The sequence below is a fragment of the Vigna radiata genome, chromosome 9, assembly GCF_000741045.1.
Source record: "Vigna radiata var. radiata cultivar VC1973A chromosome 9, Vradiata_ver6, whole genome shotgun sequence".
Classification (NCBI taxonomy): Eukaryota; Viridiplantae; Streptophyta; class Magnoliopsida; order Fabales; family Fabaceae; genus Vigna; species Vigna radiata.
In genome coordinates, this window is record NC_028359.1 from 1,336,903 (window position 1) to 1,361,726 (window position 24,824).

At 30.2% G+C, this 24,824-nt stretch overlaps 4 protein-coding genes across 4 annotated transcripts; 1 reads left to right on the forward strand and 3 right to left on the reverse strand.

The window, feature by feature from the left end:
* Positions 1-1,332: 1,332 nt before the first annotated feature.
* Positions 1,333-4,119, forward strand: LOC106773696 (protein IQ-DOMAIN 14). Its single transcript, XM_014660433.2, has 4 exons — positions 1,333-1,723; positions 1,815-2,616; positions 3,013-3,219; positions 3,317-4,119. Exons 2-4 carry the CDS (start codon positions 2,230-2,232, stop codon positions 3,908-3,910), a joined length of 1,188 nt encoding a protein of 395 aa, XP_014515919.1. The 5' UTR covers positions 1,333-1,723; positions 1,815-2,229; the 3' UTR covers positions 3,911-4,119.
* A 4,888-nt stretch (positions 4,120-9,007) lies between these two features.
* On the reverse strand, positions 9,008-10,086 carry LOC106773605 (stem 28 kDa glycoprotein). The gene is made up of 3 exons (XM_014660323.2): positions 9,655-10,086; positions 9,367-9,576; positions 9,008-9,258 (listed from the first exon to the last, which is right to left on the reverse strand). The coding sequence occupies exons 1-3, from the start codon at positions 10,038-10,040 to the stop codon at positions 9,081-9,083; spliced, it is 774 nt and encodes a 257-aa protein (XP_014515809.1). The 5' UTR covers positions 10,041-10,086; the 3' UTR covers positions 9,008-9,080.
* A 1,979-nt stretch (positions 10,087-12,065) lies between these two features.
* Positions 12,066-15,292, reverse strand: LOC106773796 (stem 28 kDa glycoprotein). The gene is made up of 3 exons (XM_014660547.2): positions 14,855-15,292; positions 13,816-14,025; positions 12,066-12,291 (listed from the first exon to the last, which is right to left on the reverse strand). Exons 1-3 carry the CDS (start codon positions 15,253-15,255, stop codon positions 12,111-12,113), a joined length of 792 nt encoding a protein of 263 aa, XP_014516033.2. The 5' UTR covers positions 15,256-15,292; the 3' UTR covers positions 12,066-12,110.
* A 3,338-nt stretch (positions 15,293-18,630) lies between these two features.
* LOC106773707 (stem 28 kDa glycoprotein-like) lies at positions 18,631-19,706 on the reverse strand. Its single transcript, XM_014660447.2, has 3 exons — positions 19,294-19,706; positions 18,985-19,197; positions 18,631-18,913 (listed from the first exon to the last, which is right to left on the reverse strand). The coding sequence occupies exons 1-3, from the start codon at positions 19,668-19,670 to the stop codon at positions 18,739-18,741; spliced, it is 765 nt and encodes a 254-aa protein (XP_014515933.1). The 5' UTR covers positions 19,671-19,706; the 3' UTR covers positions 18,631-18,738.
* Positions 19,707-24,824: the final 5,118 nt, after the last annotated feature.

A 24,824-nucleotide genomic window follows, 5' to 3' on the forward strand; every position in this document is an offset into this window, starting at 1 on the left:
TACAGTACACACTCCGTAGTACACTCCATGCACAATACAATCAAACCATATTTCTAACCTTTTTCCTTTTCCAATCTTTCCTATCCACTTATCATGCATTCGCAAGTCTAAAGTCAAAAGGGTCTGATATACACAAAAATGGCAATGCAGATAGAACCAGTTTGTGCTGCAGTTCATTATAATTTGCTTAGAATTCAGCTTTAGCTGCTACTTTAATGTTGTTATGTCAAATCTCGTGTTATAATCTCATGTTCATTAGATATATGATGAGATTACACTATATAAATTGTCTAGTATAGTTAAAAAGATTGTCAAAAACTTGCATCATAGCAAGTAAGGATATCTATAGTGTTATATATAAGCATAGTTTATGATGATTTGGAAGGTTGAAGTTGAAGCCGAAAATTGAAACTCAGCATTGTTTGGTATGGAAGTTATAATCATATGAAATGAAATGATTTGTTAGAATTCGTCTTTGGGAATGGATTGACCCGTTACAGTTTGCTTAGGGAGTGAAAAAAATTCAACTTGTGTTAATTCGTGCAATCAAGTAATGGAACGAAACTGTAGCGAATTACAATAATGATAATTAGATGCATTTCAATTTGGTATTGCATACTGATAAACACAGCAGAGCGCATTGAATTAAATTTATTAGGATTCCGACTGTCTGGCAAAATCTTCGGAGAAAATGTTTCTTATCTCACAATGTTCTGTCGTGTCACCTTAATAAAACCCACTCAATGGTTCCTAAAACTAGAATTTTATTCTGTCCTTTTAGTATTATTCCCTCTTAAACAAGCCAATAACAACACCCTCAATCCCACAAGACATTGTTGATTAAAAAAAGGACTGATTAAAAAATATTTAAATTCAAAATTTGAATCTTGACAGATAATTATAATTAATTATCGAAATCAGATGAAGATAGTGTTTGCTGTTAGGGTGCACCCCAAAGAGAGAGAGGGGGTAGAACTTAGAAGGAGTATCATATCAAAACAAAACAAAACAAGTAACAGCATTGAAGGAGTTGATTTGGTTTGTGGATTGAGGGGTTTGGAAAGGCAGATTTTTTTGGGGGGAAGAAAGTGTGGCAGAGAAGGTAAGCAATGGAATGATGATGGTGAGGGAGAAAGCCTTTGAGGGAAAAAATGGGGTATTATCAGGACAAATAAAGATGATATAAAGCAACCCTTTGGTTGGTATAGCCATTAATGAATGGTACACAGCACAGTGTACTATCAATGGTAGCAAGTTTTTATTTTTAGCCTTTAAAAGTGGTGTTATTCGGTTGCAGAACTTAACTCACAGTCCAGTTTTTTCTCTCAAATAAAGCAAGATAGTGAAAGGGTGGGAGAGGGACTCAATGCCCCCTTTGAACCAAGCTCACGGGATTGTTGTCAGTAGGTATCTTTCATATGTACTACACGTTGCTCCAGAAAGTTAGAGAGAGAAAGCAGCAAAGTAATAATAATAATATTGCATTTGCAGTTTATTTTTGTAGGATAATACTAACAATATAGAACATAGAAAGAGAGAGAGAGAGAGAGTTGTTGAAGTGTGAAGGGAAGGGAATTCGGCGGTCTTTCTCTTTTTTGAATTCAAGATCAGATAAGAAGGTGTTGTCTTGGGTTTTGGAGGCTTTTCCCTATGATTATTGTCACTTTTTTCATAGGATTTCACCATTGTGCTTTGTCTGTAATTCTTGTCTCTTTACCCAAGGGTGAGGTTTTAAAGTTTTTAGCAACTATTTTAATGTTTTTCGTTTTAGCCTCTGCTAACTTTCTGTGACCGCTTTTTGTCCTCTAATGCAGTTCTTCACGAGGTCCTGTCAGAGGTTTATTTTCAAAAATCGTTCCATCTTTATCCGTTTTTCCACTCACTTACTCTAATTTTAAGGTTTGTTGTTTATTAATCTTTTCAGCCATACACACTCTCATCACTTCTCTTCTGTTAGATTCTTTAAACTTTACACTCTCTCTTTTGCACTAAACTCCACTGCTTTCTTTGTCCCTCCATTTTTAAAACCAAGATTTTTTCATTTTCGTTTTCTTTTTCACCCTGTCCCTGGTATATTCAAACAACATCTGGCTTCACTCGGTTGCTACATTTGTTCACTTCCACGCAAACCCCTCTTATCTTTAGCCACAAGAGGCAAACTTTCGGTTACCCTTTGCCACCGCTTCTCATTCCAGATCGTGACTGAACAAAAGTTGTCAAGTTATTATTATGGGAAAAGCTAGCAGGTGGTTCAAGGGTTTGTTGGGGATGAAGAAGGAGAAGGATCACAGCGACAATTCAGGCTCGCTGGCTCCCGACAAGAAGGAGAAGAAAAGGTGGAGTTTTGCCAAGCAAGGGAAGGATGTGCCATCTTCGGTTCCTGCCACTGATAACACCTGGCTCAGATCCTACATTGCTGATACAGAGAATGAGCAGAATAAACATGCAATTGCCGTTGCCGCTGCCACTGCCGCCGCCGCCGATGCTGCCGTGGCTGCCGCTCAGGCTGCCGTGGCGGTTGTGAGGCTGACAAGCCAGGGCAGAGGTGCATTGTTCAGTGGAAGCAGGGAGAAGTGGGCTGCCGTGAAGATCCAAACTTTTTTTAGAGGCTACTTGGTATGTGCCTTCTTTTTTGTGATGGTTCAAATCAAATTGGTGTTGGTCATGTGGGTATGAATGTGTGTGAGTATGTCTGCTTCCTTTGTTTTTGAAAATGCTTGCATTGATTTGTGATTGCGGTGGTTCTGTCTCGGACAAATATACTTGGTTGGTGCAAGTGAAGTGCTTTGCTTGATTTCTACTCCTTTGTCTCCTCTCAAATATTATTTTAGATTCTTAATGAAACAGTGCCTCTCCCATTATATTCCATTCAAATATTAAACCTTTTTTTTTTTCCTCTGTTCTAATTCTATGCCTTTCAAACCATATTCAATATCTGATAAATTTGAAAGTTTGACAAATTTGAGCATGGCTGATAATTTTGTTACCTTACCTGATGTTGTTTCCATTCAGGCACGGAAGGCTCTTAGAGCACTGAAAGGATTGGTTAAGATACAGGCTCTTGTTAGAGGGTACTTGGTTAGAAAGAGGGCTGCTGCAACTCTTCACAGTATGCAAGCTCTAATAAGAGCTCAAACTGCTGTCAGATCACAGCGAGCTCGTCGTTCCTTGAGCAAAGAAAGCAGATTTCTACCTGAAGTTCTTGCAAGAAAATCTGTGGTAAAACCTGGTTTTCTAGTCCTGAATGAATACCAACTCTTCATTCGTTTATCTATAAAAGACCATGTCTTATTATGTGCTTGTGTCCTTCTTATAGGAACGATTTGATGAAACAAGGAGTGAATCACACAGTAAAAGGCTACCTACATCCTACGAAACATCCTTGAATGCTTTTGATGAGAGCCCCAAGATTGTTGAAATTGACACATACAAGACTCGATCAAGGTCTAGGCGCTTTACCTCTACAATGTCTGAGTGTGGAGAAGACATGTCCTGTCAGGCAATGTCATCCCCTCTACCTTGTCATGTCCCTGGTCGAATCTCGGTTCCTGATTGCAGACACCTTCAAGATTTTGATTGGTACTTCAACGTTGATGAGTGTAGATTCTCCACTGCTCATAGCACACCACGTTTCACAAACTACGCCCGTCCCAATGCTCCAGCCACACCAGCCAAGAGTGTTTGTGGAGACACCTTCTTCAGACCTTGTTCCAATTTCCCGAACTACATGGCCAATACTCAGTCATTCAAGGCAAAACTAAGGTCTCACAGTGCTCCAAAACAAAGACCTGAACCCAAGAAAAGGCTCTCACTCAATGAAGTGATGGCAGCAAGAAACAGCATAAGCAGTGTTAGAATGCAAAGGCCATCATCCAATTTCTTCCAGACTCAAGACTCCTGGAATTTTTGACAGTCACAGCTGCACAATCACAAGGAAAATTTGAGAGGCAATTGGACACTAAATGATGTTAGTAATATCTAGAATTTGTGCTTACAGCTTATAAATTCAGAGACGAAATTCTCAATTCTGCTTGTGTACATTCTTTTAATTAAAGAGTTTCTTTTTTCAATCATGTTGTACCAAATGATTTACATCTAGTAAAGAATTTGGCTTGATAATTTTTAAGAACATGGTTTTCTTCTGGTGTATACTAACTAATTGCTGGTTTGGATTGTAGTTCAAACAGTTTCCTTTTGACAGTTCTTATTGCTGCATTGCCTTTAGAATAGAAAACTTAAAAAACCACTTTGTGTTAGTGGCCATAAAAGGAAAGCTTGGTGAGGGAAACTTAACGGTGGCATTCAAAGTCCAGTAAAAAAGGTGGGGTCTTGTTTATGTGGGGCATTGCATTGCTGACTGGGACTAGTTTCAATGAAAAGTTATGGTTGAAATGTCTGTGTCACACTGAAAAATGTGTTTGCTATTGATAGTGTTTCATGTGTTAGGCAATAAACAGTGGAAGAACGTTGGTTGGGTGTTCAGAAAAACTATGAGTCATAAATAAATTAGGAAGCCAATGTATGTTTGGCACTAATTTTATTTATAAAGTTCAATGCTGCTACTGAAATTTGCAGCTAATTAGTGTGGATCAAGTGGGAAGAACATCGACAATGGTAATGACAGTGACACTACTACATATGTTCCCTTCTTTTGTCTCTTCTCATCACAGTTGGCAATTTATTCCCACGGAATTTTCAATATCATTAAATTTAGATTTTAGTGTAGTTTAAAGGTTGCTCTAAATCAAAAACACAGATTTTTCAAAGGAAAAACAGTATATTGTTGGATTAAATATGTTTTTGATCTTTTAATCAGTGAAAATTGGAATTAGTCCCTCTTCAAAACTTTGGTCTAATTTAGTCTCCCAACTTTAGAAATGTATGAATTTAGTCCTTTTAATCAAATTTTGTTAACTTTAATAGATGTTTCAAACACGTTTCTCAGTTAACAATGAAGTAAAAATGTGTCATATAGTGTAAACAACCAAAATGCTATCATGAAACGTACTTGAAAAATCAAATAAACTTAACAGAATTTAGATAAAATGACTAAATTCATACATTTTCTAAAGTTGAGGAATTAAATTAAACTAAAGTTTTGAAAGGAGACTAATTCCAATTTTCACTAAAAGTTTAAGGATAAAAACATATTTAATCCTATAATTTTTTTGTCTATATTTCTTTAGAAGGAAAATTTTTCATCAACTCTATAACAAGACTATTACAGATGATACAACCAGCTATTCAACGCTATTCAACGCATATAGATGGATATATATTAACAATTTTTTATAATAAATTACGTGTCAATATTTTATTAGTCTGGTTATTTAAAATAAACTATTTACAAATTATCATATATATATATTGTAAAAAAAATTGTTAATTTTTTTTTCTTTTGTATCACTAGTTTTATTCTCACTTATTTAGAAAGTTAATGTTATATATATATATAAAAAGAAGCCTTAAAATATTTCTTATGCGTGTTAATTATCATCATAATTAAATAAATATCAAATAAAATTCTCTAACCCACTAGAGTAGAAATATTGCTATTGTTACACGAAATATTGTTTTATAGAAAATATCATTATAAATTTACGTATTGACTCTCTCCTTCAAGTATTTCTGTATATTTTTTTCTCCAAATATTAATTTTTCCTTTTTACATATCAGAAACCTATTAAATTAAGAAATAATTTGTGTATTCTAATCCTTGACATAAAATGTCATATTTTGTGATAAAAGTTCTATATTAATTAAAGATAAAATTATTTAAATTATATATATACGGTACAAACCTTATTTTAATATTTTGATTATGTTATGTGATTATAATCTTAGCTCTCTTCCACTATGCATAATCATGCATTAGATAGCATTGATTTAGTATTTGGGTGGTGGTAATCATAAGTACAATACAATGATATGATAGCATTTTTGAAAAGTAAAATTACAATTTACGCAACCCATGGAGTAATTAAAGCTTGAAGATATGTGAGAAAATGAATAAAGAAAAATAATAATTATAGAATGTGAACACACCCGTTGAAGAAGCGCGTGAAGTTGGATGAAGAGATAGTCTAATCAGAAGGCAGTGTTTGAATCTTAAATTTCATATCAGCAATGATTAGGGTTTGATTTGAAACGGGCTTTTCTATAGTATTGCATCACATTCGCATCTTATGATGTTCCACGTGATTGGTCGCGACTGTAAAAAAAGTGTTACTGTAGGGGTAATATAGGTAATTCCGCTCGTTAGAGAATGATTATGCCCTCATCCATACATCATCGTCAATATTTTCGTGCAGAGTGAAGATATCAAACAATGATTTGAAAATTTATAAAAGGATAATATTTAACCGAAAATCAATATTTTTAAAAATATATTAAAAGATAATTCAAAAAATTTCCCCACAAAAATAATTGAATGTTAAATAATATTTATTTTATTTATTATGATGGTCTGACAACATATCAATAATTATATATGGCATGTTTAATAAATAATAAATTATTAATAACATGACAAAATAAAATTTAATAAATAATAAATTTTTAATATGTTTAATTAATGATAAATTTTACTAAGATTGAATAATTTTAATATCATTTTAAAATGTAAATTTAAATTTAACTTAATTTTAAAAAAATAAATTAGTTTATTTGGGATGGATATATTGTAAGATGCAGCACATAATCTAAGATTATTTTTAAGAGAACATGCTTGTTTTTATTTTTTTAACTAATGTTCTGGCATTACTTATAATTAAAATATTAAGAATCTTTTGAATATGTATTTAATTGTATTGTTTGAATAGACAGAAAGAGACGTTGAGAAATGGCCAAAAGGGATTAATATATTAAGTGCATTCTTAAACAAACATTATGCCCACTGTGAAATTTGATTCCACCATTACTGAACATTATTTTATACAGTGTTCTGCAGAAGCACTTAGTTCAAGAAGATGGATGTTGAATTTGCTTGCTCCAGGATCTTCATTATGCTACTGCTTTCGTCACTTCAACAATATCATATCAAAACAATATTCAAATTATTATTTTTTCTTATCAATATCATTTCCATTACTTCTAGTTTGTTCAATGATTTTTTCTTCAAAGTATATTATCTTTCACTGATATTTGACATTTTATTACACTATCATAATGTTTTTCTTTTTTGTATGAAAAAAAACATTTAAGTAAATAAAAAAATCATAAAATTTACTGTAGTTAATATACATATATTGATATCTATGAAGTTATTTTTTCTTATAGAGGAAAATGGAGGTAATATGACAGGGTTATTTTTGGAAATTAAAAATACAGAAAAGTTTGGAGGTACAAGAAGAAAAGTTTGGAGATAATAAGTATTTTGACATGAACAAATGGTATTGGTCCAATCCAATGGGCTTATGCATTCAAGAGCCCATTTTATCTGCCCGCAGGGCCCAGCCCATGTTATAGCCTATTTTTGGGTGAACATTTAGCCCATACATAGGCTTTGAGCACAAGTGTCCATTTGAGGCATGAATGTCTAACAGTGTCATGAACAGGTCCATTTTATCTAAACTTTTTATATTTATTTTTTTTACATTTATTTAATATTATTTTATTTACTTTTTATTCTATTTTTTTAAAAAAAATACAAAAGTTTATATTTTTATAATATTTTACTCTTATATTTTGTATCCAATAAATATAAAAGTGGGTGATGTACTTTACTGTTTTGTTTCCTTTCGAAAAAAAACATCATTGTTGTCTCCATCTATTTATCCGCGGATCTTGCTCCAAATCAATTCTCTTGTTTCATTATGTAATGAAAACGACTTCACATTTTCAAATTCATATATCAATCAAATCAATTCTCTTCTTTTCTTCCTTTCATCCTTTTACTTTCTTTGTTTTTTTTTCGTGGAAAAAGAATCTTTACTTTTTTAGTAATGACTATTAAAATAGATTTAAGAATAATTGAATTTTAATAATAAGTGACATAATAAACAAACAAAAACAAAATCATGCGGACAACCTTAGAATGACTTTGATAATATTAAGAAGTGAATTTTATACATGATTTAATCCTATAAATATATATTTTTTTAATTCAAAAAATTATATTTTTCATTAATTATTATTACAATATTTAACAATAACTTAGATTTGTTTTTTTAAATTAACAAAAACTAACACATAAGTTTATACGAGTGTAAATATATATAGGTCTCGCTCTATTCTACTAATAGATGGAAAAGCATTGTAGTAAAAAGGAAAACCATCTACTCCTGGTATTGACGGTAACACTATGTAAGTTCAAACAAGCTTAAAGTTTCGTCTGAAAGTGTATCATTATTGTATTTATTATTATTATTATTTTATTTATTATTATTATTATTTCCTGACAACAAAACAACATACTTGTGCCACGTAGATGACCTCATTGTGGTTTTCAATTTCTGCACGTCAAATCGAATTCGTACGTCCCACTAAGAGGAGAGAAGAAAAAACAAGAAATAAACCACGTTGCTTATTCAGCTCGGTCTATGATAAGATAGGAAAATGATATTTTAACATAATTTTTTATACTTTTTTATACTGTATGTATAATGTTAAAAAGTAGTTGGATAATTTTAAATTATAAAAAGTTAAAGCAAAGACATATTTAGAAGAAAAAAATCAATTTTTTTTAATTTGAAATCGTCCAAACCACATTTGGACATGTGTGCAGTGTCAAAATAGTGTTAAAATATCATTTTAACACCATTTTTTGACACTATTTTGACATTGTCAAAATATGATTGGACAATTTCAAATTAAAAAAGTTGAGACAGAAGTATATTTGGAAGAGAAAAACCAAAATTTATTTTTTTAATTTGAAATCGTCCAACCACATTTTGACACGTTTGCAATGTCAAAATGGTGTAAAAAAAAAGTATTAAAATATCATTTTCCTTTAAATAATGTTCTCTAAATACATTATAAAGGCATAAAAGTCACATAGACAGGTGCCAAAGGTTAACCAAGTGGCTCCATTATTGTAACATATCTTATTTCCTTTGTAGGAGCAAGCTATAGTTACAGTATCAACTAACATAGTACATGGGATCAGGAAGCTTAAATGTCCTACCCCCAACATTGGTTCCCAAAATATCACTCCATTGGTCTCCTATGTTTCCAATGATGTTGTATCCCTGTTCCTCTAGCTTCCTCCTTTCGTTTGATTTGTATATAACTGCTGTCTTACCATGGTAAGATGGATCCCTGCAACAAAATCCACTTTTCTATGAATTTTACTTTTTACATAAATTTACAATTAAAAAAAAATGTTATGTTGTGAATATACAGTACAATGTGAAGGTGAAAACTCACTTGGTAATTAACTTATCCCATTTTAAATATCCAGCTTTCTTCAAGTTTGAAGCTGTTACGTCCAGCTGAGACAGTGGTCTTCCTGTTATGAACACAATCTTTATGCCAAGAGACACCAATTTCTTGTACAGTTTCAGACTCTCAGGCAGCGGCGGCGCCACCCCACGAAACACCCACTCATCAAACGCCGTAGAGTTATATGGTTCCGCTCTATCATGTTTTTCAAACTCATACATTAATAATCAGAATACCACATTATATTATATGTGAAAAAGAAAAAGAACATACCCAAATCCTTGATCGGCATAATATGGGAGATTACAGAGCGCGGTCTCGTCTATATCAAACACCCATGCGTCTTTGTTACTGATGTTTAAGGTTTTGACGTACAAATAAGCTTCCCGACACACGGTTTTGGAGTCTGATCTATATTGGTCACCTACGAGGTAGTTCCCTATGTATCCTATGCAGTCTTTAGGAACACCCGAGAATTCGATGATGTTATGTGTTTCCACACCAAGCCTCCAACTTTCGCATGAGATCTCCGGAATGTAGTGGCCACCGAGCCCGGATTTCATTCGGAGTGGGAAAACTTGGAAGTTTACGCCATGGTCGTCACCTTGGCATTGCCATGCTGCTACAGCTATGGCAACAAAGAAAACAAACACCTTCATTTTCCTCGCTACTGTGTAACTTTTGCTGCTTCCTCCTCTCCCGTTTTCTTCCTTAAATAGTGTAATAACTTCTATTATGCTAGCTCCATAGAGGATAAAGTATCTGTGGACAACGTTTTCTTGTCAGAAACAAGATAAATAGAAATTAAGAACAACCTATGTTAAAAACAGATATATGTTTATGCATTAATTATAATCCTATGATAGTGTTTTATATGTTACTTTTTAAATGAAAAACATCGTGATGATAGTTGAATAATTAGAAGTGTTATAATTTTTTTTTACCGTATGTACAGATATCATTCTTTATTCTTGTTTCTGTATATATCTAGGTAGAATTGAGAGACTAATCTTTTCGTCTTTGATTTTTTGTTGTTTGATTTTTGTATCTTCAACTACTGGTTTTAACTTTATTCTAGTTACTATTTTTTTTTTTCACAAATGAAAATAGTTATGACTAAAGGAATTATATGTACTTCATGATATGATGTAATCATCATTTCAAATAGTTTTACCTTCTCAGTGTTAAACATATTTTAAAAAAATTAATTTTTTTTAACATTAAAAAAATTGTCATCATTTCACACAGGTAAAGGACAACGTTTTTCAAATTAATAAACATTTATGTCAATTTTTTTATAATATATAAAATAATATTTATTTCATTTAATTAACTATATTTTTTTTTAACTCAAAATTTAATATTGAAATTATGTTTTATATTATAGTTTTTTAATTTTTTAAAAAACTAATAATAACAAGATTTATTTCAAATTATATCATAAATCAAAATTACTCTCCCTTAAATTATTATTTATTTTATTGCTTCTCTTGAAACAATTAAAATTTGAATACATTATTTTTATCTAATTTCAATTTTAATATTATTTTATTTTTGAAATTCGTTCTCCTATTTTTAAAAAACAAAACAAAACAACCGAGAAAACTTGCATGGATTTAGCTTCTTGAAATTATTATTTATTTTATTTCCTCTCTTAAAACAATTACAATTAAAATTATGATTATTTCAAATGATTTTTTTCTAATTTCAATTTTGGTATTTTATTTTTGATTTTTGAAATTAACTCTCTTTTTTGAAAAACAAAAAGAACCTAGAAAATTTTCGTGGAATTCGCTGACTTACCAAAAGAAATTAATCCTTAACTGCTACGTATTAAATGTATAATGTTAGACTAGATATATTTCAGGAATTAAAAGAAAAATTATTTTCAAAGAATGATACTCTGTTTTTCAATTTTTCACCTTTTTTTTTATATATATTTTGTACGTTTAACATGCAGTAGTCATTTTCAAATGTCAGATTTTTCAATATCAAACGTGGACCAGTCCTTCCACTGCAAATGTCTCAAAAATCACACATACTTTTTTTTAACCTAAATTAATATTTAAACAACTCACGAACCACGTTTTCTAAAAAAAAACAATATTGTTCAAATCCAGTCACTATTTATTGGAGATATTTTTTGTTTAGTTAAAGTGATAGTTATTATAAAAAGAAAAAAAGAAAAAAAAGAAAAAGATAAAAAAAGAAACACCATAATCAATTATAACTATTTTTTTATTAGAAACTTGGTACTGCGTTTTATCTATACTTGCTGTACTTTTCCTCTTAAAATAAAATTTACGCTAATTAAATTCTTATGAAAACCATCTATTTTATTAATATAATATTCACTTTTTCAATACAAAACTCCTAATAAAAAAATAAAGTTTTAATATTGAGTATATAGTTATATCTAATGAGATGAATTATTTTATAGACAATACTAAAAGATCACGTTTGGCTAAGTGTCATTTTACTAGTTATTAGGATGGTCCTTCGATACAATTATTAGTGGTCCAGACAAAGCACATTTTAGCTATCGACAAATGTAGAAAGTTAAAGATCACTATCTACAAAGTGGAACCAAAATAATCAATATAAAAATTCACGACTTGAGCAATTGTTGCGTTTAGTTCGTAGAAAAGAGACAAAGTCCCATACTGTTACATGTATGCATCTTATTCCATTCATAGTAAGCAATTAAGGTAGTTGCTATAGTGAGAGTGTCAACTAATATAGTACATAGGATCGGGAAGCTTAAAGGTCCTGTCGCCTGTGTTGGTTCCCAAAATATCACTCCATTGATCTCCAATGTTTCCGATGATGTTGTATCCCTGCTCCTCCAGCTTCTTTCTCTCACTTGATTTGTATGTAACTGCTGTCTTACCATAGTATATGGATGTATCCCTATACAAAAAAAAATAAAATAATTATAATAATACGTTATTTTCTAATTATTGTTATGCACAAAAGTCTGCAAATTCTGATGCCGAAACATGCCTTGTCGACAAACAAGGTGATGAAAGAAATCTTAACTGTGTTTCTTTTCAAGATTCGGTGTTTCCTTGCCCTACCCTAACTTTGTCCTCTCTCATATTGCTTGTCAACCCATCATCAATAATTACCAAGAGTTATCACTATGGCCTTTTTGTAACATTATTTCTCGAAAGCTAATGCGTTTCATGTTCGAAGGTTCCTCCCTACACCTCCTCTCCTTCTTCCTGCACCTTCAATTTTACCATTCTATCCTTCACCAATTTTACTATTATATCCTTCATTTAATGCTGTAACAATAGTATTTAATTTGAGCTTTTCATTTTTCTTTCTTTTTCAACTCTCAATTCAACCAGCTTTTTGGAAAAACCAACCAGACAGCGTGGCTTCAATTTTCCAGAGCAAAAAGTATATTTTTTTTCTTCTTTTTTGTGTTTCTTTTTTCTTTTTTGTGTTTTCACTCTCTGAGTTGTTGAGGTGAAAAAGAAATCTGGATTCAAGTTTTCAATTTCTGAAGAAGGTTGCTCAAGTGTGGAATCGCGGAGATGAAAACTGCCGCAAATGACACTGTTGCCGCCCTACGAATGGCGGATCTGATGGCGCCGCAGCTGGATCTGCGGCTGATGGCAACCGCAGCTGGATCTGCGGCTGATGGCAACCGCAACTGGATCTGCGGTTGAGTTTTGGGGGGTGCATCTTGTTGTCCGCATTTCGCAATGCGGGTAAAGGGAAACGCAATTCGTCCGGCGGCTAATGGCAACCGCAGGTGGATATGCGGTTGGGGTTTTGGGGGGTGCATTTCGTGTTGTCCGCATATCGCAATGCGGCGGCTAATGAAAACGCAGTTCGTCCTGCGGTTGTGCGGATCTGCGGAGCAAGAAGAAGTGAGTTCAAGACAGACGGGCTTTAACAGTCTTGATCTGGACATGAAAGCTGATGAAGAGGGTGATGAAGAAAAACTGAGTGTAGCTACCAACATTGCAGCAACATGGTTCATGTATGTTTCCCCTAAATCGAAGGAAATAGAAAGAGAGAAAGAGCTACCATTCTGATACTCACTGTTCTTGGCATTTGACTACTGAGACCCAGGATAGTCCATTGTCTAATTTTGCAGGGTTTTTTTCTTTGATTCTCAGACCCGAAAATTAGATCAGCACCTCCACAACCTGCTCAGCTTTCTCTGTTATATATTATATGTAATAGGTTTTAAATTTATTAGAAGGATAAAATGGTAAAATTGGAGTTGTAGGAAGAAGGAGGTGAGGTGCAGGGAGGATTACTCTTCATGTTCCATCGATTAGAGATAAAATTAATTCATAATATATAAGTGGGTGCAAATTTCAACTTATATGTTAGTTTTTTAATTTTGTGAGATTAAATTAGGTTTTAAAATGAAAGACAGTGAGCATGGAAATTTTATAGTGAAAAGAAACGCACTTTACGATAATCTTCTCCCATTTGTGGTATCCTGCAATCTTTAAGTTGGTAACTGTGACAGCCTTCTGTTCCAGTGGTCTTCCTGTCAAGAACACAATCTTGATGCCAAGCGACAACAATTTCTTGTACAGTTTGAGACTCTCAGGCAGTGCTGGTGCCTCTCCGAGATCAACCCATTCATTAAACAATGTCGAATTATATGGTTCCACCCTATGCATCACCAGTTCAAATTACACCAGGTAAAAAAAATAAAAAATAATCATAAATAATGTCAATTTACACATATATTAATTATAGAAAGCGTTTCATTCCATCCCACAAAATCAACCAACTAGTGAGATATTAGGTTCTTTAACTCAAAACCTAACTGTTCTCTAAATGGATGTAATCAAGAACTTAAGGTTAAGTTATTATTGTTTCTTTTAGTTTTGATCAAATCTTTGGTTTATCCGAATGAAATATCTAATGTCTTAAATGGTGACATAGCATTAAATATTTTATCATTATATCATTATCTAATAAAGATTTATTCTTCTCACATTAAAAAGGTACCACCAAATTAAAAAAAAAAAAACAATGAAGATGCTAACACTGCTGCTTATAATCATCTAAAAAAGTTACTCTTATATAAATGAGTGTGTGAGAGAGAATTTCATGAAAACCAATAATACTATAAATCCTGCAATTATACACTAATACTCAAAGAAATAAATAAAAAAAAGTTAATAATCGCACTATGTTACTTAAAATATGGATAGTGATACTTTGACCATGTTTTTTTTACAACATTTTAACATTATTATCTACATGTCATTCTGTAATTGATTCATATTGATGTTTATAATTATTATTATTGATTATAAAGTAATTTTAAAATATTGTTAAAATATCATTATCCTAAAAATATATATCATGACCACGTGTATACGTTAATGCATTACTATCAAATAAGAAGACTTATATATAATTTACAAAGTCTACATAAGAAAAATAAATTATGATTAGTAATAGAAAAAAAAAACAGAAAAACAGAACATACCCAAATCCATGTTGAGCATAATATGGGAGATTAGACAGTGTGGTTTCGTCTACATCAAAGACCCATATGTCTTTAGCAGTGATATTTAGGGTTTTGGCATAAAGATAAGCTTCACGGCAAACAGTTATGGAGTCTGATCTATATTGGTGACCAAGCATATAGTTTCCAATGTAACCCTCACAATCTAAAGGAACAGTTTTCCAATCAATCACGTTGTGTGCTTCCACACCAACCCTCCAACTTTGGCACGAAACCTCTGGAATGTATCGACCACCATGACCAGTTTTCATTCGCAGAGGGAAAACTTGAAAGCTTGCACCATGCTCTGAACCATGACACTGCCATGCTGCTACAGCTATAGCAACAACAAAACCAAACACCTTCATTCTCTCCTTATTCATTCTATCACACCTTACACTTCTAGTTTCATGGCTTAGGGTTTTCTTCTTTATAACACCTTTTGCGGCCTAAAATATTTGTGAATATACTCGCGCATTGTTTTTATGATCCACGTTATTTATTATTTTCAGTAATTAAATAAACAGTGAACGAAATGAAAATAATGTTTTGCATTTTTCAATTATAAAACCTGATCAACTTTCTGTTTTCATTATACTATATTGAAACTTATATATCATGGATGATTTTTAAGTAGTTTAGTATGCCCGCGTTCAAACTTTATTTCCTATTAAAATGTTCTTGATAAATGAAAAATGTTATTAATTCTATATTCTCCTTAACATCGTGCTTTGTAATAGCAAATATTTTAGGATATTTATATTTTAATAACTTTTTGACAACAAAATATGTCACCATTTTATTAGCATGTTTAAATTTATTTTTAAAAAAATATTTAAAACTGACTAATCACAAACTATCACATATATACATTATAAAAATGTTGTTAAAATTAACTTTTTCCATTATTTTTTTACTAAAGGAATTATCATTGACATTCATAAATATATATATATATATATATATATATATAAATCAAAACCTAATGTTATAAATTAATTTTATACAATTATGTTTGATTTAAAATTTATTTTTAATACTATTTATTTGAAATATACATGCATCATATATGCTGTTGTACTGTGTATTTATTTGATGTTCTTTGTGTTTTTCTTTTTTTTCACTTGGAACTCAAACAAAACTTAAATACTAGTTTAGGATAACCCAATGGTTTGAATTTTTTAATTACATTGTTCTTTTCATCCTCAAAAGATACGTCTCCTTGTTTTAAAATTATATCTTCGTTTTAAACGTGGAAGAGTTTAACCTTTCCATTTTTTTTTAATTCATATAAAAACTTTTTATAAATCGTACGTATATGTAACGAATTGTCTATAGTTTTTTTAATTAAAATATTTTAAAAAACCCGTATCTTTCATTGACATGATATAAAAGTTTAGATTAAAATTTCGTAATATAAAAATCGCAAGTGGCATAATTCACTATTTTGAAGCTAGGGATAGTTGTCATCGTTATTAGATCTCAATTATTACATTAATTAATATACTTTTTAAGTGGGAGTGGGTATGGATCATTGTTGTATGTGACTCTCTTTTTAACGTTTTCTTTAAGGAAATGAAAAATGTTTTTGGAAATATAGAATTTATATGATTTGATTTTAGAATAATTGGAGGTTATAAAAATTTTAAAAAACGCAAAGGCACTCTTGAAAGTAATTATGTTTTATTTAAGAAATTTATTAAAAGCAAAATTTTGTAAGAATTTTATCGGATTTGTTTTTTTAGATTTTAAAACAAAGTCAATTACTTTTTAATAGAATAATAGAAATTTATGTTAGATCTTATAAGCATTTATATCAAATATTATAAGATTTATGTTATTTGCAATATACGTTGGATTATTAATAGACATAAAAAAAACATTATACATAAAAAGTGTCTTTTATGAGAATGACATCCCTTAAAAGACATTGATTCAAAGGAAATAATTATATTAATTTTCTTTAAAAAATATATGAATTGTATTGAGTAAATAGAGAAAAAACATATTAAATCATTGTTACAAATATAAGATAAAATGTATTATTAAACTTTAATGATATACTACTCTTAATTTATTGTTTGTCTTCAAATACTTAATTTCTTATTAGATTTTAGAATTTATTTCATGCCATACGTTTTTTAAAACACATGCTGGTCGTATTTTTAGTTATATAATAATATTGAAAATTTATGACATTAATAAATAATTTAATAAAGACCCCACAATGAGACATATATTCAAAATATGGACCAGACATCAATAAGTTATCATAAAGCGATCCCACAGCAGATGACACAGTAAGCAATTAATTAAGACAAATTAATTCTTAATAAATGTGAAGAGTTGGATTTTAAAAGTTGTAAATTCATGTTATCTTTGTTCAATATAAACTTTTCGACACATAAATTTTGAGTAAAATACGGATGCATGGTTATGAAAATTTTATAGTGAAAAGAAACAAACTTTTGATAATTATATGCAATTTTTAAGTTGATAATTATGGCTCTCATTAGTATAAAAAAAAGTTTATAATATTATCATATCAATATTTTAAGTAAAAAAGTTTAACGTTGGATTTACTTATAATATATGTTTGGTTTTTAATATCGATCATATGATTAATGTGACTGTATTTAATGTTTGTTGGTCTTATAAATTATGTTAAAATTCAAATTGACGTCAATTTTGATTAGGTCACAAATTTTCTTTTAAAACCTCAAAAACAAGTTAACATTCTCATCTTTCACTTTAATATTAGTGCGAAATCTTCGACCAAAGTGTAACAACGACATTAAATTTATAAAAGTAAGTTTTTTAATTCATTTCATTTTATCTTGCAATTGTGGTGTTCGTTTGGACTGAAATTTTCACTTTTTTTTATTATGTTTTTCATAAAGATTGGTTTTTCCATTATTTAGACATTATTATGTAGAAGGGGCAGGTGAGTGAATTAGGGTTTTAGGTCTCGATTCCTAGTTGAACCAAGGCAATATACTTCTTATATATCGGTTTTCCCTGAACTGAGACGTATAGTTTTGTTAAAACTACAAAAATGCTACTATATTTTGATATGCTTTGATTTTGAAAAAATTGAAGCATAATGTACACTTTAAAAACTGTGTTTTCCACCGGTGTAGTCATCTAAAGAGTGACACCATAAATTCGAAAAATAACAAATATTTTGATAACAAATGATATAATAAATCAAACAAATAACAAAATCTCATTAAAATAAATAAATTCAAATTCATAACTATAATACCATGTTAAAAAGTAAACTTTAAATCTAACTCAATCTAATAAAATTAACTTGTAAGTGTGAGATTTGCATCTATTTATATATTATTAACTTATTTTATATCTACACATATATTAAAGTTCCTATTGCCTATGTTGGTTCCCAAAATATCACTCATTGATATCGATGTTGTTGTATCCGTGTTCCTCCACTTTCTTTCTTTCACTTGATTTGTACGTAACTTACCATGGTATATAGATATATCCCTATAAAAAGAAAGTTATATTACGTTCTTTTCTAATTATTGTTATGCATAAAAGTCTGCAAATTCTGATGCCGAAACATGCCAAGTTGTGGACAAACAAGATGAAATCTTAGCTGACCTATGTATGTGTTTCTTTTCAAGATTCATTGTCCTCTACTCATATTAATTGCTTGTTAACGCTATCATCAATAATTACCAAGACTTATCTTATGTCCTTTTGTAACATTATTTCTCAAATGATGTTATGCATAACGCAAACCCATACACAGCCATTAACGCTCCTATTTCAAGCTCATTGAATTTCTGCATGCATATCTTATTACATATATATAGGAGCAAGCTATAGCCATGAAAGGTCAACTACTCAATGAAGTACAAGGGATTAGGCAGCTTAAAGCTCCTGAGGCCTTGGTTTCCTCCTTTCAAACTGCTCCACTGGTCTGCAACATTTGCAATAATTCTGTAACCCTGCTGCACCAGCTTCCCTCTCTCGGTTGATTTGTATTCAAGTGTATTTTGACCGTTTGATGGCTCCCTGCAACCAAAACCCAATCGTTTAAATCTCATGCATTTCGATTATATCGTAGAAAAATGATTTAAACTCACTTGAGAATCAACTTCTCCCATGTGTGGAAACCAGCTTTCCTCAAGTTGGCTTCAGTTACAGCCTTTTTGTCGGTCAGTCTTCCAGTCAAGAAGATAATCTTGACTCCAAGACCCAGAAGTTTGTTGTAATTCTTAAGAGTCTCAGGCAATGCTGGTGCATCACCCTTGTTAACAAACTCTTCGTCATAACGTGTAGAATTGAATTTCTCCGATCTATATCACATAGAAGAAGATGGTGAAAGAGATATAAGTCATGCATGACAAAACAAACAGAAAACTTTGTATAAAAAGAAAGGAAAAGAGTGTTACCCATATCCATGCTGAGAATAGTATGGGATATTGGAGAGTACGGTTCCATCTACGTTGAAGATAACTACATCGTTGTCTTGGATTTTGAGATCACTAGCGTAGAAGAAAACTTGTTGGTTAACGGTTTTGGAGTCTGATTGGTATTGTCCTCCTTCGATGTAGGCTGCTGTAGAGTCTACGCACTGTTCAGGAATTGTTTCAAAGCCAAAGATGTTTTGTGCTTCCACAGCGAGTCTCCAACTGGCGCATCTTACGTCGTCGTGACTAACACCATCGCCATAACCGGTTGGCATTTCGAGAGGGAAGCTTCGGAAAGAACCGCCATGGCATTGAGATGCCACCAAAAATGTAGCAAGAAAGAACACCGCGAACTTCATACTGATCTCTGTATCTCACCGCTTCTTCTTATCTCTCAGCTAACTCTTGCATCTTCTTCCTCCAGCCTTTGCTTCCATAAATAGACCATGCCTACTACCTCATGTACAAATTTTCTCTCAACTTTAACCTAATTTTTACCTCCAATAATTTACTGCATTGTTCAAAATCCTTTCAAAATAATAAATACAACTATTCTTGAATTCTCTATTATTTTTTATTGTTAAAAATAAGTTATTTATTTAAGGGCTTAGAAAATGTGCTGGTGTACGATAATAACGAATCTCTAATAAATAACATCACCTAAATAATCTTCGACTTTTGAATATTTTAGGTATGGTAATAAAGACTTGCTATTGTACTATCTTTTTTTCATTAAATATTGTGATATATACTACTTGTACCACGACAATTTTTACATTTAGTTGATAAATAATATAAAAGTAAAATAATTATAAAAAGTATAATTTTTTGTTTTGTTTTTTTAAAAATAAGAAAATAAAAGTAAGTAAAGATAATGTGAAAATGAATGTAAAAAAATTAAATATAACAACGGATCATTTTTTATATATCTATTCAAGTATTACTACATGCGAAAGAACAATGTAGAATAAAATATTAAGTTACTAGGACAAATTTGTGGATAATAAATTAAAAGATGTAAATTTTTCAATATATATTCTTTCAATTACGGATCACTAAAGCCTGAGCATATATATCATGATATAGGCAAAGGAATTTGTTGGGTGAGTTAGGGAATGCTTAATTTTTTATGTGACCAAATAGTTATAATCACTAGTTGTAATTCTTGAAACTTATGTTTATAAATTTCGAAATATATTTCAAATTATGATTCAATTATATTTATCATGTTTTATAATAAATTAATTATAATATCTAAAATTTCTTAGGAATACATATATATGCTCTTTCTACAGTATTAATCGTTTATTATTTTCGTAATTAAACTACTTCTTTAAAATATAAGAATATATAAAGACAAATCAATCAAAATCTTGATTTAAGTGGGTTTATTTTTTTTCTTACAATTGTAACTATCTTTTTTTTTTTTCCTTTTTCTAAATATGTGCCAGCTTTATATTTTATATGTTTGAATCGACTGATAAATGTGAAATTTTTTATAGGAAAATGATTCATATATTTTTAAAATACTCATCAACGTTTGATATATAATATGAAAGAAGATGAAAGAAGAAAAACTGCTTACTTTCCACTCCATATCATTTTCGTATTGAGTGTGGTCTTTAGAGTTGAGAGAGATTTGAGAGGGATTTTTGTTGAGGCACGAGGGAGGTTTTAATTAATAATAATTATTAATTGTAAGATTTTTTTAATAAATTATATAATTTTTAAATTAAGTTTAGTGCTTCAATTAAGTATTATGATAATAAATTTATAGCATATATTACAACTTTATTAGCCGAAAGTCATTTTATATATAAATTAAATATGTTTTTTTAGATAATAATAAATAAATAAGTAAAATATTCTACTAGAGTAATATATATATATATATATATATATATATATATATATATATATATATATATATATATATATATATATATATATATATATATATATATATANTATATATATATATATATATATATATATATATATATATATATATATATATATAGACATCAAGATTTTCTTTTTCCAAAAGTTATATTTTAAAAAACAGTAATGATGATTTAACGAAAAGAACTATTGAATTGTTTTAAAAAATATATGAATTATATTGAATAAAAAAGAAATAGAGAAAAAATACTTTTAATCGTAGTTACAAATATAAAAATAAAAAATACTATTAAACTTTAATCATATACTACTCTTAATTTAATGTTTGTCTTCAAATACTTCAATTTCTTATTAAAATGAGTTTAAAGATGTAATGATAATTAAAAGATATTGACGAGACTTAAATTATGATATAATAAATTATTTAAATATAGAATGTATACAATTGACAATTTATAGGTTCAATCAATATTGGTTTACTATTGCATGTTTTATTTAAATTGAGATTATCTATTTGTTGACACGTAGGCAGATAATTACATGTGGTGATTTAACTTTAGATAATATATATAGGGGTTTGTTAACACGTGTACGCCTGTTTTTCAGTTGGTACGTTTTAACAATGTGTACGGGATTATAGTAGATAAAAGTATCCTCATTTATCATGGATTCAAGTTTTAAGGTCAAAGATATTTAAATAATTTTCATTCTTAAAACTAAAAAAAAAACCCAAACCCTTATTCACCTCCCACATTCCTCTCAACCCTTTCTCTCTCGTCTCTTTCACTCCAACATTTTCTCTGTCATCTCTCTCATTCCAACATTTTCTCTGTCATCCCTACTGTTGCCCCAATTGAAAAAAAAATCAAAAACCCTTTGTCATTAGAGATATTTTCTCTCTCATCTCAACATTTTCTCTGTCATCATTCCAACATTTTTTCTNTTATCTCAACCAATTGAAGATGGTGGTAGCAATTTGAATCAGAGATATTTTTTAAAAATTGAAAAAGTTTACTCTTTTATAATCATTTTATATTTATTAATGTGTGTAAAATAAATATAAACTTTGTCATTTTATGTTACTCTTCCCAAATCTCAAAGGTAAAAAATGATTTTACTGGTTTTTATCTTGTACAGTGGTTAAAGTTTATTCTAAACGCATGTAGAAGTTGATTCAGTGATAAAAAAGGGACATAAGAGAATTAAAGAAATTGATATAGAAGAATTCCCTAGGAGTACAATTCTTTCAATCCTAGGTTGTAATCTTACATAATGTATCCCATACCAACAGAGAAAGGAAAAAGAAACACTTTGTGTAAAGGAAAAAGGACAAGGGTTAGGCAAGGGTTTATGGTTTTTTTTTTCAATTGGGGCAATAAGAATGACAAAGAAAATGTTGGAGTGAGAGAGATGACAAAGAAAATGTTGGAGTGAGAGAGATGAAAGAGAAAGGGTTGAGAGGAATGAGGGAGGTGAGTAAGGGTTTGGGGGTTTCGTTTTTTTTTTTTAGTTTTGAGAATGAAAATTATTTAAATATCCTTTACCTTAAAACTTAGAATCCATGATAAATGAGGATATTTTTGTCTATTATAATCCGGTACACATGGTTAAAACGTACCAACTGAAAAACAGGCGTACGCGTGTTAACAAACCCCATATATATATATACACATACTTACGGCATATTGTAAAATATATAATTATTTGTTTTGAAAAATATATGTACCAAAAATCGTATTTGTGAAGTTAAGTAAGTATATAAATAGATTTTTGTTTTAAATGGAAATATTTGATTGATTTTCTAATAATAAAGTTTTGAATTAAATAGAATAAATAATAAAAATTAATTTAACATGTTTTAATGCAGCCCTAATTCTGAACTTCACTCTTTCTCTGTGCAAGTTCAAGTGCATTTGGGTCCGTCAAAGCTAGCTCATTTTGGGAGGGCTATTTCTTGCTACACCTTCAGAGTTTCGTCCTCCATTACTATAAGGTTCCGGAATTGCTAAAAGTACCCTTCAATATATTATTTTATTTAAAAATACATTTCAAATAGTATTTTTAAACTCTTTCACATATTCTGTTTTTAGTTTCCATCATCTCTTTCATTTTCTCTCTTGAAAATTTGAAATTGGATGATATTTCTTTGTTATGAGTTTTGCAAATTAGATATTATGAAATGAGCCCTTTACTTAGTTGAAGCCCTCTCCCATGTTCATACTTTGCATCTCGAGGGATTTCTAGTTTTCTCCCCATGCTCGTACTGTTGTACCTTTATGTCTTCTGATGATTCTGTGTATTATTTCCTTTTCTCAAAAACATAACACCTAACCAATCACCAAATCAAACTTACCATAGTTGCAAATTTTCAAGAAATTCAATACATGTATATTAAAAACAAAACACAACTGTAAATTTTCATGAAATTTAAGACATATATATTAAAATTTATATATATTAATAAATTATGAACAAGTTATCACTCTTCTTAAACTTCTTAAACTGTCAAATTGGATCATTCAAGATTCAATACTTATAAATTATGATTGTTCGTTTGTAAAAAATTGTTTCCTCAAAAAATCTGAAAATAGTAAATAATTTTTGTATTGAATCTCAAATGGAAAACTAAGAATAATTCACAACAAGAATATATTCAAGTAAACAAATAATTACATATATGTAACATACAATATATTCAAGCAAACAAATAATTACATATTCATATTAAAAGAAAAATTTTAAGAATAGTAACCTGAGAGCATGGAAGTCGGTCAATAATGGAGAACGTTTGTGTTTAAGAAGCTATAAAACCACAAAAAGACAATATCTACAAAAAAAAAAAAAACAAACAAACAATAATTCATCTCATTATTCATAACCTTAAAGTTTCTTTCATCACCAAATCAACCAATCTAATACAAACAATTCAAAATTATATTCCATAATTTCTATATCCCTAATTTTTATATCTTTAATCCAAAATTATACAAGAATTTACATTATCAACCAATTTAATACAAACAATTCAAAATTTTATTCCCCTAATTTCTATATCCCTAATTCAAAATTATACACCAATTTATGTTATCAACCAATTTAATACAAACAATTCAAAATTCTATTTTCGTAACTTCTATATCCCTAATTCAAAATTGTACAACAATTTACATTATCAAGCAATTTAATACAAACACATTTTATTCAAAATTATACACAACTTAATTCAAAATACATATACAAAAGTTTTATCATTGCTATTCCTATCAAAATACATATAGACAAATTCAACCCAATTTACTATCAAGGACAAAGACAAAAATGAAGGAGGTATGAAAAACATATCACGCGAAGAAAAACAACGACACCAAGAAAAGGGATGAAAGGTGGCAACACGAATAGTAGCTTGCGACAACGACGAAGAAGGGTCGAGACGACGACGATCATTGGTCGAGGCAACGACGAACAACAGCTGGCGACAACAACAATGAAGAAGGGCTGAAAAGACGATGGCTAATGTGCAGCGGCGACAGATAGGCAAGGAAAAGAAGAAACAGTCGCGCGAGATGGGAAGCAGTTCATGTGGGGGAAGAACAAACAATGGAAAGAGTGGT